General features: G+C 37.6%; 1 protein-coding gene across 2 annotated transcripts in view; it reads left to right on the top strand.

The window, feature by feature from the left end:
• ELP4 (elongator acetyltransferase complex subunit 4) overlaps positions 1-20,319 on the top strand; it is a 254,007-nt gene extending 233,688 nt beyond the window's left edge. For both annotated transcript variants that reach the window (XM_014602118.3, XM_059722715.1), the window contains one exon: positions 19,467-20,319. In XM_014602118.3, the coding sequence (XP_014457604.1) occupies positions 19,467-19,598 (132 nt within the window). In that variant the 3' untranslated portion in view covers positions 19,599-20,319. The remainder of the gene's footprint in view (positions 1-19,466) is intronic.
• Positions 20,320-21,457: the final 1,138 nt, after the last annotated feature.

Here is a 21,457-nt window from a genome sequence, read left to right as displayed (position 1 = left end):
AAAAATAATGATCAAGGTTTAAAACTGGGTCTCTTAAAGGCAAGGGTGGATTTTCCAAAACTAATTAAGAAAGGTATTATTCTAACTAGGAAATACTGATTTTTACATTTGAACATCTATCTCATCCTGTCTTCAAACTTAAAGGTTCTTTAAGTTTAGAACAATAATTTTATGTTATTAGAATGGCTTAATTTATTTATAGTGGTGTTGGAACCAAAATATCCTTAATCCCTCATTATGTTAAAAGAATTATTAATGGAAAGGTGTTCAATTAGATTGTAAAGGTATGGTGGTTTAGCGGAGTAATACACTAAAGTAAAAATTGTGTGATGGAGACACAAGAAACCTATGTCCCAGTTCTGACCTTAGGTTTTTGCTGTTGAGCATTTTACAAAACTAGATATTGCATTGGTACATATGTGTATAGTAACTGCTTTTGCCAGTCTTAAAAGTCAGAGTGAAGCCACAAAACTCATTCTAACATGGGAAACTGAGCAATTAAATATTCCTAGTATGATCTATTTGAAAAGGCCAAAAGAAGGTTTCTTCTGAACTTGCTTCTTTGTACAATGAAATCATTCATTATTAGAGCGTACTTCTAATTAATTGCATTGATTATATTACATTGCCTGTCCTAGTGGGAAAGACATAATTATGAGCAATATTAATCATTTATACTCAGAAATTATTTTGATTAGCTAAGGAATGACCTATATTTTGCCTTTTCCCCTATATAGTATATTATTGGACATTTGATGACAATCAGATTTAGAGATTTTTAGATGAGGGGGAGAAATAAGTAGTAAAATATTTGGCCAAGTAATAGATTTTGATATTGAACTGTTAACTTTACCATTTGTACAAGGAAGTCAGACATTCGGTTAAGGTATGTATAATTAATTAATGGTTTGTTCATGTTGTCTAATGGGAAATTTAAGTTGGTGATTCTCAACCAAGGTGCCACAGCATGCTGGGATGTCCTGAGATCCTTTCTGGTATGCTGCGGGGTGCCACACAATGTTAGCACTGTTTGGTGTACAAACATGATTCACAGGATAAATCCAGATATTTCAAAAAGGGAGCCATACTGTTGAAAACATTCTGACCTGTTGTGGTATTTCTGAATCCTTTGCAACAGAAAAATTGCTCTATTATTGTCCTATAGTTAAAAAAAAAAAAAAAAAAATGAAAACTAAGAGCTGGCATTTTCCAAGGGTTATCCCTGATTTAACAAGGTTGAGAACCACTGACTGCCATAAGAAAAACTATTCCCATAAAAGGCTTAGCTAACGGAGTTAATCTCTTTTCCTGTCTCGTCTTCATATTAGTAATAATATCAGATGATTTTTTAAATTGATTGAATTATTATGTTGAATAAACTCATTGTAATTTGGTATTGAAACTTGTCATATGCTCTGGAGAGGTTGTGGAGGATGGAAAAAAATGTTTTTTATCATTATACTAAGCCAAAACCATTTCATATTCCTTCAGTGAATGTTTTTAAAGTGAAAACCTTTATGTTTTCTAAGTCTCTTGTCAAAATTATGAAGCTTTAATATGTCGGTACAGTCTATTCAAATGGAAAGAACCATTTAGATGTATTTTTCTTCAGAGCTTCAGATTTTCCAGTGCTTTGGCTGTAGCCCCTGGGCAAATTCTAGCTATGTTCAAAATAGTTTAATAGGGCATCTGATAAGGCTGCTTGGATATTCTGGTCTCATATATGTTTTCTGTTTATTTCTGAGAGGAAATATTTAAATCCCATTTACAAGAAATAATTATACAGAGACTACCAAACATTATGCTTTCTTGACATTTCCCCCTCCCCCAGTCTGTTTTCATGCAATGGGTCAGAACCTACATCAGTCAAGAGTCTTTGGCTGAATAGCAGCAAGCTTCTAGATCTCAGAAATGAAGTGCTCTCTCTTCAAAAGTACCTTGCCTTTCTTGAGATGAAAACTTGAAGCAGGTTTTTCTAACTGGCTTCATTCATTCAGTATAGTCCACTGGATTGTAGACAGTTCTAAACAGTAGCAGTCTTTAAAGACCTTATTGCTTTAAAGAGACTTCTCATATCAGGGTAAATAGAAATAAAATAGAAGCAATTATGAGGTTAAAAATAGTTATCAATGCATCAGAATTACAGCGTTATAAACATTTAAAAGAAAATAACACTTAAAATATAGTTTAGTTTTCATACAAACTAGATTTCTCCTCTTGATCTCATCTATAGAAATCTATTTCGATGTTTAAATGCAGGGAAAACCCTGGAACAAATCATTAGCCTTTTTTGCCAGTTATTGTTAAAAATTTACTTTAATCTGGGGGGAGGGGGTTGTTTTGTTTTTGTCTTTTTATTTGTTTGTTTTTTGGCATTATAAACGGTTTCCAATAACTCATATTTAATTAATTATTTTGAATTAGAATTTCCATTCCACTTAAATCAGTTTATCAATCAAGTCTTTTTATATATAAACTACTTTAAAACAAAGTTACAGTTTTGAATTAGCGTGGCCTGTCTTTTACCCTTTATGAAGTAACACTTCTTTTGGTGTTTAATTGTTTTGCTCTACTAGTTTTGCCAAAGGGAATTCAGCATGACTACTTGATAAGTGATGTGATTTTTACACCCAGGATTACATAAATTATATTGATCATTGATTTTTAAAATGTTATATAAGCTTTCAGAACTAAACAAATTGATCAATACACTGAGTATTAAATTACACTGCAGTGACTTCAAATCTAATATTATCTATCCTTCAGTTCCACTGAAAAGGGTTTTCTCACTGAAGGTTTAGATAGTAGGCCATATAAATCATGTATTGATTCTCATTGAGCATGTGGGATGTTAAAATATGAATTATGTGATTTCTGTAAATACTTAAGAGCTTTAGGAACTGAACTTTTTGTATAATAGCAATATTGAAAAACAATGATTTTTATTGTAGGAAGGCAATGATAACAGGAATATTTATAACCTCTTATGTATGACATTTTCCTTAGTTTTGTATGTAAATATAGAAGTCATCCCTGATTGTATGAAATTTTTAGCTATTGGTGAGCTGAGATATTCAAACTGAAAAAAATTACATTTTCTCTTGCTTTATGATTTATTGCACATTTATGAACAATAATACATTGAGAATATCAATAATATCCTGTTTTTAAAAGATAAATCTGTAATGCTATATTTCTTAAGCAGTATTTTTCATTTCTATACCACATTACGACATTAAGTTATGAAATAATTTTGTTTCTTTAAGCATCAGAATCCTGCCAGGCAGGCTTAGAAAATACCTGTAGCAAAGAAGAACTTGTCCATGCCTGTGAAACCAGAATAAAATAAGATTAAAAGCTCCAGAAAATTAGTCTGCTTCAAAAAACTGTTAAATTGTTCCTATCCCTAGAGCTTTACAAATGTGCTAATTGTTGTATTCTGGTCATGTAAATATGTTTCTGCATAAAGTAAAGATGATTTCCTGTTACTGAAGAACTTGTAGTGTTTTGGGGGAAGGGGGTTAGAGGGCTAAATAACATACTGTAATGAATCTTCCCTTTGGGCAGCACATGCTTCAGTTCTGAATGCCCAGAAATGCTTCACAGATGTGCTAGGCTGCCTAGCAATGGGAATTTACTAATTCTCTCCAGTTTGAAAAAAGTAAATAGTTCTATTGAGCTGCTCCCAATATAAAACAACAGTACCCCTCATCTAACATTTACATTTAGTCCTATTAAAAATTCTTTCTTCATAATCAGGAACTTGCGAAACCTATAATGCTGATCTCCAGAAAAAGATTTATTCAGGGACGTATTGTATGTGTGTTTTACATTGGCACTTGCACAATACAGTTCATACACTGTGTCTCAGTGCTTCCTAGGGCAATGAACTGCATACATTGGGGGATTGTGTAGGTATTGGCCATTATGTTATTAAAATAACTCATATACAACCATAAGCAAGTAAGTATATATATATGTAGGTCTGAATATATATAGTACATATCCATGTATATACCTCATTTCTGAAACTGGTTCATGAGAAAAGTTGTGACCAAAAACTTGTCATACATAAAACCAGAAAAAACCTGATGAGGCAGCACTGGAGCAGTCTATTTCTGAACTATTGCCAGTATTTCAGAACTGCTTCTACTTTTATCCTTCATAAACAACCTACTTCTTCAAATATTGAGCTATTACACTGCAAAGATTAAATAGGATAGGTAGGTTAAATATTATAAATCAAATTGGAACCTGTATACTTTGTCTGCATTATAGCAGTAGCTACCAACACTGTTAATGTTTGAGATCTCTTGATATTTCCATTACAAATGTCATTTTTCAGGATTGGTAATGCCAAGCTGTAATATTCACTTGCAGCTAAACTGAGAGTTTGGCAATACACATCAGTTTTGGAGGGGAGGATTTTTGTGGAGAAGAAATCTGTTGAAATACATCTGAACAGTTTTAGTCATGGACCAAAAGCACTTTGGTCAGGTTGTTGTGCTTTCTCTGTGCTCCCCGGTGTCGGTTTCAGTTTGGTTTTATACATCTATCTATCTGAGTATTACTATAGCTTAACAAAGCATTACTTAAACTGAGGCACTGACTTCTGTGCTCTTCTTTCCTTCATTTAATCTTTTCCTCACTCTTTTACAAGTTAACACACTCCCCGCAGTGTGCCCATTTATTTTCATTTAGCTAATTCCTTCTAACAAAAAAAATGGAAAAAAACGAAAAAATACACATACTCGTTGGCATTAACATGACACTTGCAAACCAAAATGTGTGTGTTATACCTCCTTCCCCTTGCCATTTGTCTGTCTTATCTGCTTAAGTTGTAAAGTCTTGAGGACAGGAATTTGTAGGGGTCTACTCAACTCAAGGAGGCAGCTGATTTCTTGGGGAGATCATGGGGCTGGCCACCATTTCATGGGCTGATTGCAGTGCCGCATCCTCCCTGCCTCTGATTGGCCAAGGGGCCCAGTAGTCCTGCCCTTCACCACTGATTAGTTGTGAGGGCTGTCTGTCATGCTGCCCTGCCCCTCACTGCTGATTCATGGAGAGGCATGGGGCTGCATGACAGGCAGTCCTCTCAGCCAGTCAGCAGTGAGAGGCGAGAGTGGCAGCCATCTTGGGCTCCCCTTCATTCGAGTAGGCTACGTGGCTGGGCTGCAGTGCCATGAGGACTGCTGGCTCCCTCTGAGGAGCCAGCATTTTATTTTCAGTAAATTTTTTTCCCCACAGATTTCAGATTGCTGAATTTTGTGGGCAGTGCTAGGTTTTCCAGTTTCTACAAAATCGCAATTATAGTAGGGCCCTAGTCATGTGTTTCAAGAGAGCCTAGTGTAACATGGCATTGATCATAGTTGAAATAAATGGTGTACGGTTTACATTTATTCTTACACTGGGTTTTAGATCAGGCACTAAATAAGCAGCTGAAGTTTCTTCTAAGACAGGGCTGTCCAACTTCTGAGAGGTATGTTGTGTGGAGCAGCACCCCTCCCCACGACCACATTGGGCAAGTCCTTCTACTATGCTGCACCAAAGCCCCTGCATTCCCTGCCCAGGCCACAGTCTTGCTTGGGGGAGAGAGGGAGTAGGACGAGGAAGGAGTATATGGGGTAAGGGAACCTGGAGACCCAGGCAGCAGCAACAGGAAAGCAATTGGGGGAGTGGCACCCAGACTGGACAGCCCATTCTAAGCAATATTCAGATGGCATAAAACCAGAACAGTCAGTCCAAGTCCCTCCACAATGTAGGGGTATGCTTACAATAGGAAGGAATTTTAGTTAGATTATAAAATAGAGCCAGTACATGGCAGCATAAATGAGAGCAGCCTTGTCACTTCTCTAAATTTTGCTGATTATAGACCTATCTTTGATTTTCTCAAGGATGGGGAAGTGCAAATCTTTGTCACCTTTATTTTCCTCTCCTCAGCTGTAGTCAAAGACACTGTTTAAATAACTGTCCACTGTTTCATTGCTGGTTACTTGAGGTGGTTGACTACTGTCAAAACAAGCAAACATCCACTTAGATTTTTTTAATGAATTATCTTCACTGTCTTAAATCTCTTTGAGGTTCATTTTCCACAAAACTGAGATAATTAAATTTTATCAGTACAGATGGTTTCAGAAAGAATTACAAAATTGCATGAGCCAATGTTTGCAGAAAGCAACTTTTAAATTGTGACACAGGAATTCACACTTGAAGTACTTGCATACTCATTTAGTCTGAGAACAGAAACAATGCCATGTGGCTTATCTGACTAAGCCAACACAACTTGCATTGAATTGTTAAATGTTTTAGATAATAACTTATCACTTCCCTAAAGCATGTACTCTGCAAAACTGCATTAAAGAGACAGAGTAAATATTCAGAACTAATAATCAAGACTCAAAGAGTAAGTTTTAGATATAAAAGGGATTTTATGAAATTTACTGTGAAAAGAAATGTTTCCAGGAATGTTTCCTAATTCCAATTGGGGATTCTTTTGGTCATTTCTTAAGCTATCTTTTACAGTACTAGAACTTACACTAAAATGCTTCAACTTTAGAAAATATAAGAAAGGTTTTGATATTAATATGGTAAAAGTGTTCATTTTAACATGAGATGCTCATAATAATGAATACCTGTGGTTCAGTTACAATTGCCTAAAAAGTAAAAATGAAATTAGTAGTTGTGTAATCCCCCAAGCTATATAATGTACTTCACTTTAAAATCCACTTAAAAATCAAAATATTTACCAGCAAAACATTTAAAACACTACCATCCCTAGGTTTTAGATAATACGTTCAACAATATAACTTAAAAAATAGAAATAGAGTTGTGGACCTGACAGTAACACGGTTGTTCCCTGACTTATTTTAAATATTAATAACATTGTGATGTGGATAGGATCACAGCAGTTGAGTAAAAACAGGTCTCTTCAGACATTTAAACCCATAGGGGCATGGTTTGATGAGGTCTGCACAACATTTCATTACATATAAATAGGCCTGGTGTTAGCTGTGTTCTAGCTCCGTCTTAGGATTTAATGAATAACCTCAGTACAAATAGGGCCTGAATATGATAACCTGACCCTTTTATAACACTAAAGTGAGAGTTTGGAACTGTTTCCACAATAATGTGAAGACCTTACTTTTCTGTCATTTAAAAGTAAGCTCAAATTAGATATTACGTTTCTCAGTCAGTATGGCATTAGCAAAGATTTACATTTTATTTAGCATGACATTATGGGCACTTTTACACATGCTCCAGGGGTGGAGGAGCACACTTTAATTACAGTGGCTCTGAGAGCCGCTCTAATTAAAGTGCTGCAGCATCACGTGTATCAGCATCCCCGCGCTGATACATGGGACACTGATACATGAGACACAGAGGCTGACTCAGTGCTCTGCTGCACTGTAATTACAGTGTGTTGGAGCAGCCCTGCAGCATGTCTACAGGTACCATATAAGATCTATATGCAAGTTGTTAAAATTCTTATATTTGCATAAATGTTATCATATTTCTTAGCGGACCTTATCTCATAAAAATATAACAAAACTCTCCATAATGTGCAAATGCAATGTATTCTAAGTGTACGTGAAAAATGTGGCTCAAACAACAAATAGCCAGTTTGACAGCAACCTCTGTACTACATCGTTGATGAAAATTGTTTTCTCCCCTAAAGAAATAGCAATTATTTAACTGCATATTGGCTGTATCTTTACTAACTAAAAAAATGATAATACAAATTGAAAAAAAACCAGATACCTTCTGTTGTATTTGCTGAGAGAGGTGGACCTGGCAGCAAGTCAAAAATATGCTCCTGAGATACATAGCTTCTTATGAAGTTTTTGTCCATTTTACAGCTATAGCAATTAGAAATGCAAAATGCAACATATGGGGACATCTTGCAAAGTTGTTCATTCAAGAGCACTTTCACCACGCAAACAAATATCACACAAGGGCCTTTAAACTGTGGCTAGAGGCATAGCAGAACATCAGTAGCATAATATAGCCAAAATCTGGAATGGTACATTTCATTTCATTGAAGGTATGCCAAATGTTACTTATTGGCACAGTCTCTACCCTAAAATGTTTCCAAACACAATATACTGCATTGAACTGCTGTACTACATGTATTTTATCAGGATGTAGAGAAAATTGAGCAAACTATTTATTTTTATTCATTTATTTATATGATTCATATGCTGCCCTTCCCAAGAAAGGCTCAAGGCAACTTACAGCAAGAGAAACACAAACAGAATCTAGCATCATTTTGTTATGAAAAATATTGATTAAAAAGGGATTGAAGGGTTAATTGATTTTTTAGACTATTTAGATAAATAATCTAGGGATGTTGCATCAAAACCACAGAGCAAAGGTTTAAAAATTAGATGGGGTATGTGTATTATTATAATGTAAGGGGAAACATTATTTTTTAGGACATACTAAGTAGATGGAAAGAAAGCCAACTGAGGTATTGGAATAAAGGAATATGAATGTATCTAATGAAAAACTGGGTGCCATCTGGGGTTTAATATGTTTAACGTGGAATGATGTTATGCCTAAAAGAGCCAGCTTCTGTCTGGAGTTAAGGATATGTCCTCTGTGCATGTCATGATCATGATCTTTTCTTTTGATTGAATCTATGTATTTTTGGATGGAAATATTTAGTGTTTTGTTTCTGTAAAAAGTACAGGATTTACATTTTCATATTACATTTCAGAAGTTTTAAAATGTGTTTATAAGTTACCACCATACAGCTCAAAACATGAAAGGACTCTAACCTGCTTCAGTACGAGTAGTTTTACATTTTTGATCTTTCTTATTTTACATGCTTTCTTCAGACCTGAGTGTTTCCATCCAGCCAATGTGTACTCATCACAAACTCTAAATCATAGATCATAGACAGGCTTTTGTTTCTACCAGTAAGAATTTATCAGAAATAAGACAGAAGTAGAAAAATATCCTGCAAGCTGAAGTGTACATACGTTCTAACCCCCTGGCTGGAGAGCTACACAGGCAAGCTCTTGAGTCAGGGGGCACCAGTGGGCTGCGGTAGGTCTTCTCCCAGAAGGGACGCATTTCCCCCAGGACAAATTGAATGACTGCTTGCATCTTGTCACTTCTACCAAGAGAATGGTGATTCTCCCAGTAGAAATTTTGGGTATTTATAGATGTGCTCCCGGGGGTTGGGCACTTTAATAAGCGCAGCTCTGAGAACTGCACTAATTAAAGCACCCATAGTGTCACATGTATCAGCGTCCCCACACTGAAAAATGGTGGTGGAGCACTTTGAACTAAAGCTCGTTGAATGAGCTTTAGTTTAAAGTAGCCTGCCGCCATTTTTCAGTGCAGGGATGCTGATACACGTGACTGGAATCTGCTGTAGCATAGTAATTACCATGCTCCAGCCGACTTGATTAATCAAGTCTGCTTTGACACGCTGTAGCGCATCGGAGCAGCCTCCCTGCACATGTATAGTAGCATATAATGCCTGTACTTATCCATAGTTACTTGGCTGGCTTTCATTAAGACATCACTGGAAAATTCATTGTGGGTTCATTAGTGTGACTTAAGACATGTAGTAGCCCAAAAAAGTTAAAGTACAGACCTCTATGTCTGTGTTATATTTGTGTTAGGCAGCAATGCAGATCTGAAACTAAAAAACACTACTGAAGGTATTTGAGCCTGGGAGCCTGACTAGGAGGTGGAAAAAAATAAAGAACCTTGAATGTCTTTCTCTGGAATCTCTGACCTGTTCTGTGGCAGTGTGTACAAATTAGGATGTCTTACATGAATGGTGCTGCTGAAGAAATATCAGCTGGGAAGCAGAAAATACTTGCAATGAAATATAGCATAAAGAGACTTTTAAAAGAGAAGAACTTAATCTGTGCTCTTTAAGAATGCCGGAACAGAAACTAGAATTTTTAATAGTCTTTTTTTTTTTTTAATTTCATGCGTGCTTTGAAACTATTGTGTGCTGACTTGTGCATTAGTGAAACTCCATTTGTTCATCTCTGCTTTGACTTTTAATATATAGCTATGTCTGAGTTATAACTCCACCAAGCTGCCTAACCTTCCTCTCTTCCAAAGAGAGCTACATCATAGTAAGACTGCCTGCAAGGCCCTGGACCTGGGAAGCTCTTTCTTGTTGGGCTTGGTCATTAATGGAACTGCAGAAGTGAAGCTTACTGAACACTTGGCATGAATTTTACTTTGTAGCTTGCGGCACTTACTAAGAAACAGGGTTGAAATCCTGAAACTGTTGAAGTCACTGGCAAAATTCCCATTGACTCCAGTAGGCTGAGGATTTAACCTTGGAGCACAGTGGCTAGACTCTCACCTCTTTCTTGCGGCATCATAAACTAAGCCAAGTAGATATAATCCTATTGCATGGCTCTCCAGGCAGTCGAAGAACTGTGCCGTTGTGGTGTTGATTGCAAGATGAGGGTCTTAAAAGGTTCAGAAAGGAGTGTTTCTTCTAAATTGATACTGAACAAATGTCTTACGCATGATATTTGGGAGATATCATTCTCCGAAGGTGTCATCTTTCAGTTGGGGTAATTGCTAATATATGATTCTATCATTTCAACAATTTAAGTGTTCAAGGCAAATGTTGGTAGAATAGAATTGTCCACAGATCTGTAGCAATCTCTTTCAGCACCTTGGGCACAGAGGGAAGAGGATATTATTCTGGCCACTGGGAAGGTGGGGAGCAGCATCTTACCTAATGGGGCTGTCCACAGGCGGCAACTGCTACTGCTGCGTTTGCTGCTGTACCAGCATGGGGTTGGGCTACTGCAGCTGAAAAATAGGCAGTGGTTCAGGCTTCCAGGGGTTCTCCTGGTGCCCTGTACTTTTTCCCCCACCCTGGGGCTACACAGCTGTGCTTCCCGTGACAAAGCCTTCTATAGAAGGGCATTGTTCTACCCCCTGCTGTCTCCCAGATACACTGCTGGGTGCAGGGTCTGCACCTGCCTGGTTCCTGCCCCTGCTGTGGCAAAGACTCCTAAGGAGAAGGGACCACATTGGTGCCCCCTCTAAGTCAATGACCTGCTCACCCTAGTTATTCTGCTGGAATTGCCAGCCGTAGTCTCCTTATTGAGCTCATATTTGGTCATTTGCCTCCCTACAATTCTACTGCATGTTGAATTTGACACAAGAAGCTTCACTTCCTGTCTTACCTTTTTATAATGTTTAGTGCAATTCATAGTTACAGACTTCACCTGGTAATATTAAGTGTCCCATAAGGTAATCCTAGAAGTGTGTATATGAATGGCTGCTGACAGGTGGGGAAGTAACAGGAGACTCTGAGACAACCTTAGTTAGTAGGATAGGCAGTGATCTTAGTGCAGCACTGGCCTATCTCTTCAATTTCCTTCTACCCCACAGCACCTGAAACACTGTCACTTTTACTTCCCATGAATCAAATCCCGCATCTTTTAGTGACTTCAAATGATTGTGAGATACAGAGTTTCATAAAATGATTTGTTTCGACCAATTTTTGGGTCACAGACCCAGATAGGTAGAAAACAGCTGTTGAGTTTCTTGTCTGCTTACCTCCCTACCAAAAAATTGCATTTGTGGTATTAAAAGCTAACTGTAATAGTTAGCCAGTATAACTCTGTTAACTGCACTGGAGTTGCTCCTGATTTGCCATGAGGTAATAAGAAGATGCTCAAACCTGATGAGTTTCAGTGATTTTGCATCATACACGTGATATCATGTTCTTGCTTTATAATAATATAAGTAATTTGCAGTAAGTACCAAAATTGGTAAAAGTGATCATGAGTAATCTAAACACAAATAATAATCTGAATAATATGAACTTTGTATTGTATATATATTATGGTAATTACATTACTATAAATTTGTTTTTATAGCTAAAAGAACATTCCCAGAGAGACTGTGTGTGTGTGTGTGCGCGCATGTGTGAGATGATCCTACAGCCCTCAAAGTAATTTTATGAAATGCACTTATGACTTAAATATTCTCAAACTCTGTGACTGTGAAATGTTTTAGTTAATTAAAAAGTATTATGTTTCATTATATATCATATCACAGGTTTTTCAAAGTTGAAAAAATAAATTAATAAACAACATTTTTAAAATACGTATCCAACTAGGGAAAGATTTTAAAGATAAGAAAAGATTTTATAAATGTCAGCCAGAAATGAAAGACCAGGGAAACTGTGGGTACAGTGTTCAATAGTGAGGATTAGCTATTAACAGAAGATTCAAAGACAGTGCTGCTCAATGATAACTTTGGCCAGTCTTCAAAAAAGAATACCACAAACAAATAGCTAGCAAAATTAACATAAACAAGGGGGGAAAGGGCTTTAGATCACAATAAATAAAGAGTGTATGCTAGGTTTTTGAAAAATTTGAATTAATTCAAACCAGTATGGCCTGATGAAATTCATCCCAGGTGTTAAAGAAATTAGCTAAAGAAATTGCAGAGCCACTGCAATAATATTGAAAAGTCATGAATGACAGTTAAGGTCCTAGAGGACTGGAGAAGAGCTAACAAAGTGCCCACCTTTGGAAGGGGAGAAAAGGAGGATGGGACCCCTGGCAAAGTTTTCCTTTAGCCTGACTTCAGTACCTGTGAAGTTACTTGAGCAAACTGCAAGACAGTCAATTTGTAACCATCTGTAGGAGAAAGTGGTGATCACTAGCCACCAACATGGATTTGTTAAAAGCAAATCATACCAAAACAACTTGATTTCCTATTTTGATGGAATAACTAGTTTGACAAACAAAGGGAATACAGTAGACATGATATACTAGGATTTTGCAAGTTTTTGATACAATCTCACATGATAGCATTCATAAGTAAACTGGGCTAAATAGAAGTATTGATACATAATTGGCTTATTTGCAAACCAACAGTTACTATAAATGAATCAATTTCAGAATGGCAAGAGATTTCAAATGGAGCTCTACAGGGGCCTGTCTTGGATCCAGTGCTGTTTAACATTTCTATTCATGATCTGGATGTAGGAAGAGAGAGCTTCTTGACCAAGTCTGAAGATGACACAAAACTGGGAGGAGTTGCAATACTATGGGCAATAGGATTAGAATTCAAAAGTATCTTGATAAATTGAAGAACTGGGTTACAAGCAATAAAGTGAAATTCAGGACAAATATAAGCTGCTACATCTTGGGGGAAAAAGCAACCATATAAATACAAAATAAAGAATAATTAGCAAGGCAGCAGTGCTGCTGAGAAGGATCTGGGGGGGTTGGTGGGGTCCCAGACTTGATATGAGTCAGAAATATGATGCAGTTGCAAAAAAATTGCACTTTGGGCTGCATTAACAGGTATATTCCATGTGAGACATGGGAGGTGATAGTACCACTCTGCCCAATGCTGGTTGGGCCTCCACTGGAGTACTGGTGCATAGTTCTGGACATTTTAAGAAGGATGTAGAGAAACTGGAGAGGGTCCAGCAATAAACAACAAAGATCATAAAGGGGTTGGAATGCAAATCATACGAGGAAGGGTTGGGAGAATTGGGTAGATTTAGTTTGGAGGAAAGAAGAATAAGGGGGAAGGAGAAAGCAGGTTTTTAAGTATTTAAAACACTACCATAAAAAAGAGGGAGAACAACTGTCCTCCTTTGCCACAGAGGAAAGGACACAAAGCAATGGATTTATATGGCAGCAAAGAAGATATAAATGAAATATCGGGGGGGAAAAAACTTTCTTATTATCAGAAAACTAGAATAACAGAACACCTTGCCCAGGAAAGTTGTAGAATCTTTTTAACTGGAGATTTTCAAGAAGAGTCTAGGATGGCTGAGAAATTATACATCCTGTATTCGTACAAGGGGTTATACTAGATGACGCTTGAGGTTTCTTCCAACCCTATGATTTTATGATTCTATATTAAAGCAGTGAAATCTGCTATTTCACCTGTGACTTCCATGAAAGAAGTGTAAATGCACTACAGTTTACCAAAGAGTCTTTGTTGTGTAGAGACCACAAAAATGGAAGTGAGTTGTTTGTGGATTTGTATTACAGTAGCATCTAGATACCACAGAGCTCTTTCTTTTCTAGGCTCACTTCCTTGTTCTGCTACTTACTTTTTTCTTCTGTGTCTGGGAGGTTTTTTATGTCTTCAGATCAGCAGCGGCATAAACCCTGCAGGAGAGCGTGGGGGGAAGCAGAGCTTGCGGGTTACAAGCATTGGAGGGTGTGCGGCTCTGAGAGCAGAGGAAGCACCTGGCTCAGAGTAGGGGCAGGGGGATGTGGCTCCAAGAGTGAGGAGGGGGCACCATTCTGAGAGTGGAGGTAGGGGCAGCAGTCTTACCCATGCAGGAACTCCTAAACAATCCCCCTCAGAGCTGCTGCAGCTTCATACTCTGCTCTTAGCAGCGGTTGCTCTTAAAGCAGCAGCAATCAGGGACTCATTTGGTATTCCTAGTATAAGTAACCTATGGAGCTGCTCTCGCCATCAGGGAATGGAGTCTGCAAGGGTGGGGGTGATTCTGCCACCCCTCCTAACTTGGTGCCCGGTATGGGTGCCCTTCTCGTCCACCCCTAGTTATACTACCTCAGATCAGATATCTGTATGTTCAGTCATTATGTCCACTGTGTGCTGTCACCATGTCTACTGACTGACATTCGTTCATATGTCTGTGAATTTCAAAAATCCTTATAATTAACTGAGACCTAGGCTATGCTATAAAAGGTTTACTGGTTTAGCTGTATTGGCAAAGCCTCTTAAGGCCGTTCTGTTGGCAGAAGGGAGGGAATTACCATATGCTTTATATCAGTTGCCCAATTAAAAAAGGTGTACCAGCAAAAGCTCTGGTATACTAATATAACTGTCCACACTAAAGCTTTTATAACCCCTCTTCACATAATTTTGAGCTAAAATATTCTGTGGTGTTCTGCCTCCAGCTGATTTTTTTAGAGAATTTCAGCCAAAATGGTTCAATCATTTCTGAGAATGAGGCTAGGGGGAATGTATTCTGGTCACTTTTTGAAAACCTCTATTTCCCTCATGCTTTGAAATTGGGCTGGGGGAGAGTGAGGCCTTTGTATGAGGAATGTACTTTTTGCTGTTCCTGTGAAAATCTGGCCAATTCTGGGCAAGTTAAAAGCCTCTGGAAAAAAAAATCACACTTCACACTTGCTCAGTAGCAACCTTCTTTAGGTTTGGCTCTTTTGAGGAATATAGCTACTATTCACACTGAGTTTGCCTCAGCCCACAGCTGAGCAAGACTTTCCTTGGGATGTGTCAGATTCAGGTACAGGAACCTGATCTCAGAGCAAAGAAGAGAAAAGCTGCTAGGAAAAAAGTGACTGGAGAAGGAAGCTACATCATTTGAATGTAGAAAGGATAAGAGCTTCGCTAGCAAATGAGATTAAAGAGAGTAGATTGTGACAAGGAAATGGGAAGGAGAAAATGGGACTGGAGCGTGGTGGGAAGGAGAGTGAAATTGGGACTGGGTTGGGGAAAGATTGGGACTAGGCAGGATACATATAGAGAATGGGACTTGGAGCAACTGCAACAGGGAGCCAGAGGAGGAAATGAGGCAGAGACTCAGTGCTAGCCAGTGAGGGAGACTGGGACTAAGAGCAAGTAAGGTGGGGAAAAAAATGAAGGGTAAAAGGTAAGGGGAGAGCAAGTTGGCAAAGAACTAGAGGTAGGTGGGGGAACTAGATGCGACTTGGTGAGTAATGAATAGCAGGTGACACTGAGATTGAATATGAAGCTCAGGAGGGAATTTGAGACAGGAGACAGAGAACAGAGACAAAGGAGGAGAACTGGGGACCAGGCTTAGTGGAGTAATAGCTTAGATGGGTACTGAGAAGTGGAATTAGCTGGGAAGCAGCACTGCAGCCTGGGACAAGGAGTACAGAGTGATAAGACTAGGATCTGTTTGATAAGAAGACTGGGTGTAGGATGAGACCCCTGTGAAAGAGAGACTGGGACTCCCTAAATGAATGAAATGGGACTGGGGCAAGGAGACAAAGATCAGGAAGTGAAGAGCGGGACAAGGACTAGTTGGAAGAGGCAAAGCAAAAAGGGTTACATTTAGGGTAGGGAAGAATGTCTGTGCCCACTGATGTATCCTGCCAGAAGCTGGAATAGAAAGCATGTTCCTGAGTCTCACCATCTCTCAGATCAGCAAACCTCTCTAAAACCCACTAGCAAATTCTCTCATTTTTCTGGTCCATGTAGATGATCTACTACTGCTATGAGCTACTTTGTTAGATTAAGTGACAGAGGTCTGTGCATTGGTTCTGAAAGTTCCAACCCTGCTGTGATGACCCATATCTATGTCAAGTTATGTCAAGTTACATTTATGTAATGTTACATGAAGGACTTTGTTTTATTGATTGATTTTTTTAAATGTCTGAAGTTACATGTGCATGTTCATGCATGCACATGCATGTCATAGGAACATTAAAAGGTTTGCAAAGTCAAACATTCAAAAGCTAGGAAGGCCCTGAATTCAGGTTGCCTTTACAACCTTAATTAAGCCTACTCCTTCATAGGTGTTACAATAGAGTCTGAAATTGTGTGCTTACATACAATGTTTTCCACACGGCCCCTGCACCATTCATTGCAAAGGATTGGCTTGCTTGGGGGCTGAAGGAGTTGTGTATAATGAAGGGGGCTATCTGAAGGGCCCCTATGTAGTTGAAAAGTGTGTAGTAACTAAATCATGGGATTGCAGGAAGTGAGAGGATCTCACTGTTAAACTAGCTGAATGATGCCCTGGAGAATTAGATTCTATCCACACTGCTGCTGCAGAGTTCCTATGTGTGGTACTACCACATCACTTGAAACAAATGTTCACGTGATCTAATTGGGTGTTCCTAATTTTTTAGGGGGTCTGCCTTGAGATCATGGGGTCTTACTTAGTTTTTCAAGGTAACATATATATATATATAGAAAATATGCAGTTAATACTTACTGAGAGACTAGATAGCTCAGAGCAACGTTATTTTGCTAGAGAATCTTTTTTCCTATCAGTCATGAGTTTGAATCCAGTGCAGGTTAACAGGAAATAAAGTTGTTTCCCTTTAATGCACTATTGGTAGTTCCTGTATGAGATGAGTGTGCTTGACCATGCACTGAATTAATTTGAGAGACTTGGCAAAGAAGCCAGTAATAGAGTGAGAATGGAGATTGTGCTGTCTCTCATAGAGGAAGTCTCCTCTCCTGGCACCAAATGAGGTCAGAGGCAGGCTAGCAGTGTTTTCCCATATCTCCCGTATGTTGGAAGTTCTTTTGCCCTTTCAGCTCCAGTTGTGGCACAGCAGCTAATGTCAACTGACTTTCCACTCATGTGCCTCCCTTTCCAGGAGGAGCGTGAGTGAAGGGAAGGTAGACCAAGAAGGGCTACAGCTGATTCAGTTCTTCTGTCCTGCTTTAGAGTTACCTGAGAGACCTAATGCAAGAGGAACTTGTGCATATGCCACAGTCCTTTCTGGCTTGGCTGTGTAGCAGGCACATAGGGCATTTTTACCTGGAAGTATTATCACCCAATTGAGAAGAACTGAGGTAAACTGAGGCAGTATTTTAGCAGTAAGACCCATTACTCTAGGAATACAGACTTTCTACTCTCCTTGTAACACATGCATTGCTTCCTGTCTCCTTGAAGAACACATAGTCCAAAACAGTCTTTTATTTCCCTCTCATAAATCGCTTTTAGTGACTATCAAACTCACTAGCTAATAATAATATTATTTAGATTAATCAAAATACTTGTAATAGGCAAATAGGTTACCACCAGTCGCACAATTCCACAGCCCGACAAGTCTAACAATCAGTTTTTATGTTTTAAAGAGGTAAGGATTTTTGGGGGGTGATATCTTTTATTGGACCAACTGTATGGTTGAGATAAAAGCTAGACAAGCTTTTGAATGCATGGCATTTTAAAGAACATGCAAGGCATTTTCCATTGGCTTTCCTGCATCTGTAAAGAAGTCTTTAAAAATGTCAAGGAGAAATAGAATAAAAGGAAGTTTTCTGTATTTAAATGTTACAACATAAAAAGTATAAAAAGATAGCACAGACAAACATGCATACATCTTTAGCAGGGTTTGTGGATGCTGCTAGTGTAACTTCACTGTCATTGCTATATTCCATCGTCATCAGAACTGTAAATTTAAGCAGGAGATCTATACAAAGAGACATTACCCGCTATTAGATTTTCTTCTTTCAAAATGCCAGTTTTAAAAATCACTTCCCTCTAAATATAAAACTCTTTTCTGTTTGGTTATGATATATCCTTGTACTTCACTCTCACCCAGAAAGTAAGCCAGTAATTCATAAAATAAGCAGTAGTGGCACAGCATTGCTCTAAAAGTACCTTAGTGCACACTTCTCATTTCAAATAATACTTTGAACAAGTGTTAAAGCATTTGTATTTAATACAGTGGGAAGATAATACCTAGTTTCTTGAGCAGGAACTTCATGATTAGATAAACCATGTAATCCCTGCCTCAATTTCCTCATCTCTAAAATGGATTTCATAGTTTTTTCTAAGGAGATTGCAAAGTTAAATTCATTAAATATTGGATAAGTGTATAAGAATGTGCTGTCAGACTCAGCCTGGGCCAGATCCAGGCCTTGAGGCCAGATCTGCAGGACCAGCAGCTGCAACAGCTACAGGTCTGGCAGTGGCAGTAGAGGTTCAGTGGCAGGGCCAAGTGGCCACAGGGCAAGGAGGACTGTCAGAACAGCCCTTGCTTGCTCTCCCCACTCCCTCTGCCACCAGTGGCTTTATCCAGTGAGGCTCAGGGCCCCAACTTTGCAGCAGGCTCCACTCCCCTGCTGGCTCTGCCCCCAACTTTTGGTAGCCTGTCAGGCTGGATAGAGCAGTATTGCAGGCTATATGTTGACAACCCTGTGCCATAGAAATACAGAGTACTATCATTGTTAATTATTAAGATCTGGCAGTCAAGTATGGGAATAGAAAACTCTTTAAGCTTCTAGTGTGGTATTACAATTAATTTGACTTTTCTTCTTCTATTATGTATTGTTTCTTTTTTCAGATTCAGCCACTATTTATGTATATAGCATTGGAGATAGAAAATATATTTATATTGTAATGACATGTCCATTAAAGGGATCGGTCTTACTGTTGATATTCAGGAAACCTTTACTTTTAAGAAATGAAGGATTGGGACCACAGTTTAGCAATCTTGAATGTTCACTCAGGAGATGTTCATGACAAACATTTTAATCCAGTCTGCAGAATCACAGTATGTTGTAGGATATCATTAGCAATGCACAGGACTGCTTGGGTATCAATCTGAGAAACTTCCTAAAAATTAATTGACATGTGAGAGTAAATGTTGGTCAGCAGGGAATAGGCATACATTTTGAAATATGCTATTAAAAGTAAATTAAATTAAAATTATTCTCTTTCTCTCTCTCCTCTCGCTCTCTCTCTCTTTCTCTCTCTTTCTCCCTGCTCCCTCCCCCCTGAAAATCTCCTGCCACAGCGACTGCATTTGCCTCCAGACTTGTCAGACACAGTGAGCCGCTCAAGCAAACAGGATCTGGCAGAATCCGCCAAACTGCTGAGCTCAGGATGTGGTGCTATGGCCATGGGCAAGAAGCACCTGGACTTCTAGTGATTTCTACTTAGCAGTTTCACTCAGATTTATATGACACTCTAATTATGACTGCTAATAACTTATATAAATATTTTTCTTAATGATTTGACCCAGCAGTCCTTAAAAATGCACATTATAAGATAGTGCCTCATTTTCTCATTCTGATTTTTTGGACACATTTGCAGATTTTGGCTTTGGGTTTGTTTGGGTTTTTTAAAAATATTTACAACATAGGTTTTGTTACATTAGCATATGATGACTTTACTCCCAACTGAAATAGAATAGTACTTTTGTTCTTGTGACAAAAAATCAGAATTTCTTTTGCTGTTAAATTTCAAGATGTATTACCAAACAAAGCCAACTGTGATGTGTTATCCAAGTAAATTAATCTGTTTAATAGGATTTGTATCAAGCATATAATATAAATGTGAAATATAATTTTCTTTAATGAACATAAATGGAGGTAAGGTAGTCATTATTAAATGTTGTTTAAAAGGCAAGTGTCAATTATTATTTTTAAAAAGCTCATTTTGTATATTTGAAAATATAATTGTTAAAACTAAAAATGGATTACATTATTTTATCAAATATGTAACAGTGATTAGAAATAATGCTTTAGAGGATTTCATGTGTTTTAATATGTCAATAATTAAATTGATGAAGAAAGAATTTCTCCATAGTAAGAATACATTATAGATAATTAGTTTGCCTTGTGGGTTAATAAATGTATTAAAATGCACTTGAGTGGAATTTACTAAACATAGAAAAAAGAATTGATTTCCTTATGTGGTTCAAAACAGTAATCCTAAACAATTGAAGTCAGCACTATGAAATTATGTCAACAGACATAATTCAAGATTGAAATTCAAACTGACAGCTACATTAATGCTAGAAAACCAGAAGAGCGATTGGAGCTTGGGGAAGAGCATCACCGAATGCTTGTCTAAAACAGAGCAGAAATAAAACTAATTCAAGTTTCCATGCCATCATATACACTATTTGTGAATTTATGAATATTTTCAGGGTGTGTGCACGCGCGCGTGTGTGTGTATACACACACACACATATCTCCAAATAGAAAACTATTACATATTTTTAAACATCTCCTATATATGACTTCATATTTGGAATACTAGGCAGTGCTGACGTGTAAATTAAACTATTTTGTATTATTTATTATGAAGCTGATGTCCAGTTTAAAAGGTAGTATATTGTCCTCCATGGAACTTTCAAATCAACCATCTCAAAGATTATATTACAGTTTCAACACTCAGTCTTTATAATAGGATATAATATGGACATATTGGAAATTGACTCTTCAAAGAACATTTTAATCTAATGCAATAATAATGTATTTTGATGGGGTTGAAACCAAAAGTTGGTTAAATGGTTTGGTTTTCTTATGCAATCCAGGTTTTACTTTATTTTTTTCTTGACAACTCAGTGTGTAAAACAAAGACATAGCTTTTAAAACTGTCTAACTAATATGATGAATGTCAATCACTTAAAAAACTCCACTGTAGCATAAACACATACTGTATACAGCTTTTATTCTGAATTAGAATAATTGAATCAATGACAGTGATTTGCCAGGATGTCAAATCTATCCATCATATCCTGTCACTACCAGTTTATTTTTCGTGATCAAAATCAAAAAGACTACTATTTTGTCATCAGCTATTTCATTAGTGGTAACAATCAGTTTTTTTCTTCTTTTTTTTTAAATATACCTGTTTTATTTTTTATTTCTAAAGACGCAAATCCTTTTTTGATCTTTTCAAAATAAAGTTTCAGTACTGAACTGTCAGTTTTACAAAGCTAAAAGATGTCTACATTCTTATGCCAATATATTTAAAACTTCATCATTGATTTCAAAA

Source organism: Alligator mississippiensis, chromosome 2, assembly GCF_030867095.1.
Source record: "Alligator mississippiensis isolate rAllMis1 chromosome 2, rAllMis1, whole genome shotgun sequence".
Taxonomy (NCBI): Eukaryota; Metazoa; Chordata; order Crocodylia; family Alligatoridae; genus Alligator; species Alligator mississippiensis.
The sequence above is the reverse complement of the archived record's forward strand: the minus strand, read 5'-3'. Positions and strand labels throughout refer to the sequence as shown.